Genomic DNA, 10,640 nt, shown 5'->3' with positions numbered 1-10,640 from the left:
ATCTCAAAACCGAGGGCACAACAGCATGGCCAGGGCAGACACGTCTCCAGAAGTGGCTGGTACTAAATGCCCAGGGAAGGTATGAGCAGGGCTGTGGCATGGGGAGAGGACTTTCAAATCAGTGTTTATGGCCAATACTTCAGATCTTATTATTTGTCTTACGTGCAGGGACCGTAGTCAAAGGTGATACATTGGGGCATATGAATTGCGAGCCTGCTGTCCCAGGGCTCCACTGGCCCTGGCTTGGCAGCAGGTGCCACTGTGCTTTGGTCTGTGCATCAATACCCACATACCACCCGAAGAAAGGGGGGTCCCAGCTTCTCAGTAAGCTCTTGAAGGTCCACGGGGTGGTGCAAGGAAGGGAGGATCTGGGCGGTGACCTTGAGCAGCTCCCATGCTGACTGTCCTGTTTTCCCCAGCTGGCAGAAAGTGGAGAGGTCCGATATCTCAACCATGAGAGATATGGGAGAAGTACACCCAGATGGGACCCCAGTACTCGTTCTCAGTGAGCACTGCACAGGGGCTGGGAAATACAGGGTAGACCAGAAACCGTTAATACATTAATTGCTGGCTCAGGGATGATTGTCCCACATGCCAGGCTGATTATGCTTGTTTTCCTCCACCTGGCTTTTTCCTGGATGCTGCTTTGCAGTCACATGGGTCCACCTCAGCTAGACGGAGCCACAACTTCTGGTGAGAGTCCCACTGTGTGAGTGGGAGGCTGGGATGCAGACCCCAGAGGTCCCTTCCCACCACCATTGCTCTCCTGCCAGGAGAGGTGATGGGGCTGGAAGACATGTGGTTGAAGAGGTCTGTGGACACAGAGCCATTGTGGAGGGCTGACTGTCATGCCTCTCCATGTCAGGTTTGCTTTGCACCCTTTGGACTTCCACTCTTGGGATCTCCACACTGACGAAAGTCAGACCATCCATGTCATGTGAACCTGGTATTTCTTCCTCCTTTCCTGGGTAAGCTCTGCCTCTTCCCTTTCATCCCAGGCATGGTTGTGCCACCTCCTCTAGGCAGCGTGGTCATCCCTGTGCCTGCTGCTGGCATGCAGAGCTGACATGCATTGCCAACAGGTACCTACACAAGGAAAGCCAAGCGTGAGCAGCCGGTGACCTGTCTGGCAACCGCAGAGCAGGTTGCCCTTCACATCACAGACAGGCAGCTGGAATCCCTCTGCAGAGGTATGCCAAAAATGCAGCTCCCAATTGCAGGATGCCACGAGGCCTGGGTGTTCCCAGTGATGGGGACATGGCCCAACAGCTCATTATCTGCCTTCAAGATGTGGTGCTTTGCTGCTGTGCTCCCTGGGGTTCGGGACACCACGTCTGAATCATCAGCCTGGAGAAGAAGAGTGGGCGGTATGATTGGAGAGGGACTGTGCTTTCAGATGCTGATAGACAAGTCCCAACCTCTCCATGTGTCTTTATAAGCCGAGAGGACAGGTTCGCTCAGCGCCGCTGACTCTCCTGACTGCACGGACGGGCCTGGAGCAGCAGGTCAGGTTGATGTGCAATGCGTGCTTTCCTTCTAGCCCAGACTGTTGCTGAAAGAAAGGATCACAACGGAGTCAAGAGGCTTTATTATCCCTCCAGTTGTTCATTTTATGCTTGGAGAACTTGGGCATTTTGGTCACCATCGCAGTTAAAGTGTCCTCTGAAGGTTCTGCTTTGCAGTTCTACATCCGAGCTCCTGGTTTTTGCAAGCATGAGCTCTGGTGCTTCCCAGTGAGCTGAGGCAGTGCTGTGAGTCCTCCTGGCTGTGGTTAGACGTTTTCCTGGGTCTCCATCCATTTTGGCTGTGTGGAAGACATGGGGTGTCCCAGCACCTCTAGCTTTGGCTTGATTGGATTACCTAGGGCTGATGTGTGGGGAATGGAACCTCTGAGAAGGAGCAGAGACCATCTCTGCTCTCCTCTGTCCTGTTTGCCTGTGCCCAGGGACTCACAGCTGAGCAGCAGTTTGCCATGAGAGACAGCAGTTCTGGATTTGGATGATGGGACACATTGCAGCCTCTCTTCTGAGGAAGGTGCTGTTGGACTCTTTGAAGTTGTTGATGTGCTCTGGTACATACTTTGACTTGGTGCTGGAGGCAAGTGGTGGGAGGACCCACAGCTGAGTTGAGAGATCCAAAACACCCGGGGTCTGAGCCTAGGGGTGCCATCAGGTGGTGCTGAAGCTCTGAAGCGTGGAAGCATGTGGCTGCACCAGCTGGAGATGGGCAGTCGGGGGCTGGAGGAGATGGTCTTCCTGTGGCTGAGCCCTGTGGAGGCAAGGCTTGCTGGGCAGCGTGGGCAGGTCCCCTGTGAGGCGGTGAGCTGACATCTCCTCTGCCAAGTCCTCCCCTGCTGGGGCAGGACCAGGGGCTGCTCCACGGCAGGCTGGCTGCCGACCATGCTGCGTACCTGGGGATGGACGCAACTCTGATGACTTGCGTGACCCCAGGGCTTAGGTGCAGGAGGCGAGGACTGTCATTTTGGCTGGTCTTCATGTGTTCCTACCGTGTTTTTACACCTAAACCCAAGAGTCTATTAGTGCTTGCTGAATGCCATAGGTATGCGCCGTGACTAATCCTTCTTCCTTTGCTACAAAGGCCTTACTCTCGGGATACCAGAAGGAATTGCTTCTGTAAGTGGCTGAATGCTTGTCAGTGCTCTCACTGCCACCTGTGGGCTTTGTGGCACGGCTTGTCACAGGTCATGGCTACCGTGGTGTACCACCATAATATCTGGATGACACTGATCTGGGCCGCAGAGCCTTCAGCTATGGCGGTGACCTCCAAGACATATGGGAAATCTTAGTGCGACTGCTCAGGAGGTGTTGGGTGGAGGAAGTCCTCGTCACAAAATGTGCAGGGTTGTGAGCCAGGCACGTGTCACAGAAACCACGGGCTTGCGGGCCGTTGCTGATCATGGGGCAGTGGAAGGTTCTCTTACATATCACGATGTGTAGGGCTGGCTGCAGATGTAGGGCAGATGGACCATGGGGGCAGAGCTCGGCGGGGGTGGAGACCTCTCTGTCCAGGGGATGGGGAAAGGCCGCTCTGGCTGGGTCCAGCCCAGCCACGGCTTTTTGAAGGGGACTTCTGCAGATCTCTGGTGCAAATTCCTGCTCAGAGCAGGATCACCCCCAGTGCTAGCTCAAGGCCAGGCCTGGTTTTGTCCAGCCAAGCCTTGAAAGCCAAGGTGTAGACCCAAGGGAAAGAAGCTGTTTCTGAAGTGGCACGCTCATCAAGAAAATGCAATTGGTATGAAAACTCGGGGTGGGTTTTGCAACAGGAAAACAGCGCTGGGAAGTATATTGTTATACCTGGCGTGGGGAGGTCCCCTCCGGCGTCTCCTAATTCCTGTGCAGGCTTGGCTTCTTGATCCCTTGTAATCCACACTGCTTGCTGAAGTGGCTATTTCAGTAATTTGGTCTGTCTCGGATGTCCTCAGGCATGGCCTGCAACGTCTTGCCTGCGTCTGTGTGCAATTGAGCCTGGTGAGAAGGTTGCCACTGTAATTCCTTCCTTCCTGCTGTCCTTCCTACCATCCTTCCACATGCAGTTTGGAGGGACTACAGACTGAAAGCACCTTAAAATGGTGATTTGCACCAATGGATCCAGCCTGCAGTTGTGGCCACTGGTGTTTGGCAGCTGGACAGGACAAGTGCCAGTAGGGGAGGTTGGGTTTGGCAATGCTGTTGGTCTACAAGATCATAGGACAATCTGACCTCGCAGCAATTTAACCCCAGGACATCCTCACCTGCATGGGGAGATGTAGGCACCAAGATGTTGGTGGTGTGCTTGAGCACAGAGCAAGACTTGAGTAGACACTTCATTTTAATGTGTGATAGTGATTTTTTTCTGTTGCCCACAGGGTGGTGTGCAGTGGGTAGGTGTTCCCTGTTTTCCTGAGCAGCCCAGGAAGACCTTTCCATGCTAGAAGGATGTTGGGAAAACGCACCCAGACACCTCATCTGGGAGGGACAGAATCTTTTCTAGCTCCTGCAACAGGCTCACCGGGGAAATGGACTTTGCTGGACCTGTCCTGAAGTCTGGATCCCTTTGGGCTGAGGTGCTGGGGGTGGCAGGGCGCACTAGGAGCACATGGTGACAACCATCAAAGGCAGGGATGGAGCAGGGGAGCTACTGCAGAACAGAGCTCTGACACAGCTCCTCCTGCTTGGGGGAGGATGCTTTTAGGGAAATGATGCTTTCCTCAGTGAGGGAGTGGCTGGAGGTGGCTTGTCCCACACTGCAGTTGCAGCTGGACCAGGGCCAGAAGGGAAGGGTCAGCAAGACATGCTTGGGGTGAGTTCCTAACTGCACAAGGGATGGGGAAGTGTTAGGAGGTGGATTTTGGTGGGAGAAAATGCCGACATATTAAGACACCTCTACAAATGCAAAGCTTAAGCCGGTGGTCCTCCACCTGCACGGTGTGGATGTGGCTCTCAGGCGGACAATGGGGTCTCAGAGGCTGGTCACCCCTCTGCAGAGCAGCCACCTCCACCAGGAGAGGGGACTCACTTGTGCCAGGTGATGATCGGCAGTAGCAGTGGGCTTTAACCCTCAAGGCAGGGACCTTAAAAGCATGAAAGACCATAAAAGCATAAAAGACCATAAAAGCAGCTCTGTGGGGTCAAACCAGAGATCTGGGTAGCCTCTGGTAGTGTCTGGAGGATGTGTCCTGGGGAAGGGCAAAAGGGCAGGACAGCAGCCACAGACATGGCTTTCCCTGAGCCCCTACCAGCCCCAGCTGTGCCCGGCTCAGAGCTCCCCGGGCCAGATGTGGTCTCTTTCCATTTCATCACCTGCGACCCCTGGGGACTCTCAGCCCTCATCACCCGTGTGCCATTGGGTGTTCTTGCTCAGCTGGCTTCAGCCAGAGCTGCAGGATGCTGCCAAGTGCCCAGTGCCAGGCAGAGAGTACTGTGTGGTGCCACAGCTGGCATGGTTTGGGTTCAAAATGCCCAAAGCATGTTGCAGCACCGGGCACTGGCAGCATTGCCAGCGATGGCGGAGCTTCACAGCATTGGCTCGTGCCTTGGCACACCCACCATCACGCTCATGCCAATTCCATTATCTCCCAGGTGCTGCAGAGAGGCGAGATGTGGCTGCTGCTGGTGGCCCTGTGCCTGGCCCAGGGGCTGGGCAGTGCTGTCCCACACGCTGGAGTCAGCCATGACAACCCTGAGCAGTTCATGAACATTGTAAGTGCCAGGGGGTCAAATCTACCCCTCATAGGGCTTGGGCTACCTCAGGTGGTGTGCCCAAAGTTCTCCCCAGGGGGCCAGCTAGGCTCTCCCTGTCCCTCACCCTGCCATCTGCACCTGGTGTCAGCCGGGGGGCTTGGGGTAACAAGAGTTTCCTATTTTTGCATGGGTGTCACTCACTTCATGCCCTCAGCTTGAGGTTGGCCTCTCCCTGGTCTTCTTTTAACGTAGATGGACCTTCAGGTCCCATGTGTGCAGGCAGAGGTGACACTGGAGAGGGTGGGTGTTGTTGGGCCAGGTGTGGCATGATGGACACCACTGGCTCACTCTCTTGCTTCGGACTATTGTCCCTGCAGAGCCAGAAGATCCGTTTCCATGGGTATCCCAGTGAGGAGTATGACGTGCTGACGGAGGATGGCTATTTCCTCAGCCTCAACCGGATTCCCCACAGCAAGGGGGACGCTGGGCACTCAGGTGGGCTTGGTTTCACTGAGGGTGAAGCAGCGGTGATCCTGGTTAGAGATGAGGCAGAGTGCAAGGGGAGGCCAGTGTGAACATCTGTGCCTTCAGACGCAGTTTTGGCAGCTGAAAGAGGGATGAGAAGCTTTTGCCCAGCTGCCTTGAGCTATCCCTGGGGATGCAGGAGCTCAGCATAGTTTTTCAGTGCATCCAGGATGGGACAGCACAACCCAGCGAGCCCCAGGTCCTTCCCTGGAGCAAACCCCTTGCCCTGGTTCAAGGTTTCCTGATAGCTTAGGCAAGAGATGGAAAAAGTCATTCAAACAAAAAAAGCACCAGCAGAGCCAGGGAAGTCATGGGAGAAGGGAATGCCTCATGTGCAGACTGCAGAAAATAATGCCAAGATGCACAGGGCCATTTTATTTCTATATGGGAAGGGGTTTTCTTGTGTGAAGTACCCGATTTCTCCTCTTTCAGGAACCAGGGCACCCGTGTTGATAGTGCATGGGTTCAGTTTAGATGGTGGCGACTGGGTGGACAACGTCCCCAACAGCAGCCTGGGCTTCATCCTCGCAGACGCGGGGTATGACGTCTGGATCGGAAACAGCCGGGGCAACAGCTGGTCCCGCCGGCACCTGAACCTTTCTGTTGAACAAGAGCAGTTTTGGGATTTCAGGTGAGAAGACCACCAGGGCGGGGCTGGGATGCCGGGCTGCCAACCACCTGATGTCTATGGGAGGCTGGGAAACGGGCATCTCTGCCAGCTTCTCCTGTTGCTCCTCAGCTTCCATGAGATGGCCATGTATGACCTCCCTGCCATGGTGGACTTCATTCTAAGGCAAACTGGACAGGAGAAACTGTTCTACATCGGCCACGCTCAGGGCAACTCTCTGGGTGAGTGACGAGGAGGAGCAGGGTGCCGCGATGCTACGGGAGACGGTCAGCAGTATCTATCCCAAACTGGAGACTGCTGGGGACGGGACTGCGTTGGCTCTTGCAGCCACTTTTCTTACCTGCCTCCTTGATCCTTCTGCATGGGAGAGGATCGCCACATCTTGCCCAGCCAACCTGGCCTGTGCTCACATCCAGGAGCACTGCAGCTTCATTTTGTTCAGACCCTGTGTCTCAAACAGGAGGTCTGACATGAATGAGCATTGTTGCTGTTGGGGTTATCGTTGTGATCTCTTGCTGCTTTTCAGGTTTCATAGCGTTTTCGAGCATGCCACACCTGGCTGAGAAAATCAAACTCTTCTTTGCGCTGGCTCCTCTCTACACCTTTCATCACGTGAAAGGCCCTGTGTTAAAGATAGCGTATTTACCAGACATGGTGCTGAAGGTACATGAGGTGTTTGTGTGTTATTACTACCAAAACCCAGGAGCTTTGGGCAACTCACAGCCCCTGTGTTGCCACTGTGCACTCAGCCCATGCCTGCGGCAGACGCTGGGGACACGTGTGGGGAGAGGAGCGATCTCAAGATCCCAAACAGCAGGGATGTTCCTCTCCACACAGTTGAGCAAACACAGACAGAATCATAGAATCTTAGAATGGTTTAGGTTGGAAGGGACCTTGAAGATCATCGAGTTCCCACCCCCCTGCCATAGACAGGGACACCTCCCACTAGACCAGGTTACCCAAGGCCACATCCAGCCTGGCCTTAAATACCTCCAGGGATGGGCTCTCAGCAAGTTCTCCAGGCAACCTGTTCCAGGGGCTCACCACCCTCAAAGTGAAAAACTTCTTCCTAACATTTAATCTAAACCTGCCCTCTTCCAGTTTAAAGCCATTCCCCCTCGTTCTATCACTACATGCCCTAGTAAAAAGTCCTTCCTCAGGTCTCCTGGAGCCCCTTCAGATACTGGAAGGCCGCAGTAAGATCTCCACACAGCCTTCTCTTCTCCAGCATGAACAGCCCCAACTCTCTCAGCCTCTCCTCACAGGAGCAGACGTCACTGTTTAAAATATCCATGCCTCTCTATCATTCCTGTTTATGTTTTTGTTTGACCTCACCACGCCCCAGTCCCATAGTCCAGGAGGTGCCCAGAGCAACCCCACACCACCTCCCTTCCACCCTTCACTCCAGAAGGGCTAGAAGGTGAGCTGGCACTCTCCCTGGATGAACTCCTCCTGAGGAGTACCTGTCAACGGAGGTGGCAGATGAGTGGTATGAGTCTGGCCATCCTGGGATGAGCTTTGGAAGGTGGTACCTTAGAGATGATACACCAGGATGATGGGGGCCACAGCATGGCGTGGAAAGGATGGTGATGGTTTCATGCTGCTCTGAAGGTTGGGTCAACCTCCTCAAAAGTCTGCCCAGCCCAAATGTGTCAACAACCACATTGAGGAGTTGCCTGTCAGCACTGTCAGGAGACAAGCATCTCTCGTGGAGAGGGGATGTGTGTTGCAGGACCCACAGTGACCTGTTTCCTTGTGCTCTTATAGGCAATATTTGGAACAAAACAGCTGACTCTGGTGGGGAGGAAGGAGAGAGCCACCCTGGCCAAGACATGCAGCAACCCACTAACAGCAGAACTCTGTGAAAATGAGATCTTCCTTATTGGCGGGTACAACAGGAACAACTTGAACGTGGTAGGTGCATCAGCCTCTTTAGGTCACAACCATCTCCAGTTTTCCTAGACACCTGGAGATAGCAAATGAGATACAAAGATGAGCAAAAAAACCCCCACAAAATAAGATGTGAAAAGCGTTCTTCAAGGCAGCCATTATTTGGAGATTTCTTTCAGTCGGTGTTAAACCTGATGGAGGTTTCGGTAGGAAAGAATCCCTTGTGGTCTTGTTTGCAAAGGAAAGGTAACTCCGGCCTCATTTGCTCTGACATGCAACAAGTTTACAGAAGAAAAAAAAAAAAATTGACTGGACCAGTTGTATTTCCATTTTAAAGCAGTGGTTAACTGGTTTACCTTTAAAAGCTACTCCTAGCTCTAAGCAGAATAAAGCTGCTGGAGAGTATAAAGTTTATATTGCAGTTACAAGACAGAATGATTTTTTTGCCTAGACAGATTTTCACCATTCCCAACTCACTTAAAAAATATTTTCTTTTTCCCGTAGAGCCGACTGGATGTATACCTAGCTCATTTTCCAGACTATACATCAGTAAAAACTCTTCTCCACTGGGGACAGGTAGAGATTCTGATTTTATAATGACTGCAACCAGTGCTTTTTCTTTTAATCTGTGAATGTGGTATTTTACAACGCTGATTCGTTCGCCCTGGAGACAGGTAAGGAGGCAGAATCAGACAAAGCCAATAAAAGTTAATTTGAATTTGCTACACCAAGGTGTCTCAAAAGCCATGGCTGCTAGCTACTGCTTCTGGCTGGCCAATGCCCGTCTCTATCCTGGGTGAGGACCCCAGGTACATGTTTTTTTGGACTCCCCCTTTGCTCCAGCTCACGGGACGAGCACCAGCAAGTGCCAGCCTAGACACCAGGGCTGTGCTGGGCAGAGAGCACTCACCTAGAACCTGCTGCTGCCTTTTACTCACGGTGGGACTAATCCAGGATATTACCTGCATGGGGTTAACCCTTTGCTTCTGCCTTTCAGACTGCCAAAACTGGGGAGTTCAAGCAGTTCGACTATGGGGAGAAGAACCAGGAGAAGTACAAACAGGTAAATGGGCACTTGTGGCAGGAGGAGCAGAGGATGAGGCTGGTTAGGACCAGGATGGGGGTAGCCTCCTCCAGTGGCCAGCGTGGCCCAAGTCTCTGGGATGCCAGGGGCAGCACACCCCATTCATTAGCGTTATTAGTGTCAGAACCCACGAATAACCGGAGCGTTTTCCCCCTCCCAGGCCACCCCTCCTTCGTACAGGATAGAAGACATGACGGTGCCGACTGCCCTGTGGAGCGGTGGGGAGGACTGGGTGAATCCTCCTCTGGAGACCCAGCGCTTGCTGCCCCGCATCACCAACCTCGTTCGTCATGAGCATTTCCCCGAGTGGAACCACTTCGACCACCACTGGGGTCAGGACGCCCCTCAGCGCATGTACAGGCAGCTGGTTGCTCTGATGGACCAAAATCCATGAACCATCCACGTACTGCCCCAGGATGGAGGAGCCACCCTTTCCCATGTGCACGGGTTTTGTGTGAGGGCTACCACTCGGCTCTTCCCTTCTTATAAATATCTCCTATCTCCCTATTCAACACTGATTTAATGCCTTAAATGTAATGATGTAATTTCTGCATGCCCTCTGTGAGTAGAGATTGCAATAAACTCTTGTATCACAGCCAAACTCCAACCCTTTGCTTGGTGGGCATCACCAGGATTGTGTTTGCACCCCATTGCTGGGGTGAAGTGTATAGGAGACCTGTTTTTTTGGGGTTTTTTTTTTGTAGCTTTTGCTGGCTTAGGGCATGGCAAGCACATTTTACTCCAGAAATTGAGCGTGTGCTTTGGTTCGTGGATTCAGGTAAAGGCAGGGTGGAAAGTGTCCCTGGAAAGGCTGCAGGGGGTAAGCACTGACTGCAGGAGAGAAACGTTCCTCCCAGTGGAATGAATCCAGAGATGCTGATGCACACCGCACACCCGAGAGGTGGTGAAAGGGAAACATCTGGCCCTTGGAGTTAGGCTAGGTCTTTCCTGGGAGATAACCCACCCATGTCACCTCCCGGGGTACGCCTTATGGCAAAAACACGGCTGTGTTTTCTAGGAAGTTGAACTTAACATGGCCCACGGTGTTATCTAAGAATAACACTCTGTTCTTATCATGTGTGCTTGAAAAATATCTATCTATCTGTTCTTTATGTCCATCTATCTATCCCTCTACCTACCCATTTATTCTATCATCTATCCATCCATTTGTCTACCTATTTCTCTCTCTCTGTCTATCTATCCATCCATCCATCCATCCATCCATTCTCCCATTCATCCTAACTTCCAAAAGATGTGTGATGCTCTGATGCTCACCTGTGAGGTCTATCTAAAGATGTGTGGGAAGAGCACTGTGAACAAAAGGCAGGGGTTG

The 10,640-nt window shown here is 52.8% G+C and overlaps 1 protein-coding gene across 1 annotated transcript; it reads left to right on the top strand.

Annotated features, from left to right (window-relative positions):
- Positions 1-5,096: 5,096 nt before the first annotated feature.
- LOC104283504 (lipase member M-like) lies at positions 5,097-9,701 on the top strand. Its single transcript, XM_009881683.1, has 9 exons — positions 5,097-5,198; positions 5,558-5,675; positions 6,138-6,336; positions 6,445-6,554; positions 6,860-6,996; positions 8,101-8,247; positions 8,728-8,799; positions 9,221-9,286; positions 9,468-9,701. The coding sequence occupies exons 1-9, from the start codon at positions 5,097-5,099 to the stop codon at positions 9,699-9,701; spliced, it is 1,185 nt and encodes a 394-aa protein (XP_009879985.1).
- Positions 9,702-10,640: the final 939 nt, after the last annotated feature.

The sequence above is a fragment of the Charadrius vociferus genome, unplaced genomic scaffold (assembly GCF_000708025.1).
Source record: "Charadrius vociferus isolate BGI_N301 unplaced genomic scaffold, ASM70802v2 scaffold390, whole genome shotgun sequence".
In the NCBI taxonomy this organism is placed as follows: Eukaryota; Metazoa; Chordata; class Aves; order Charadriiformes; family Charadriidae; genus Charadrius; species Charadrius vociferus.
Note: the sequence above shows the minus strand (reverse complement) of the source record. Positions and strands in the feature narration are given on the sequence as shown.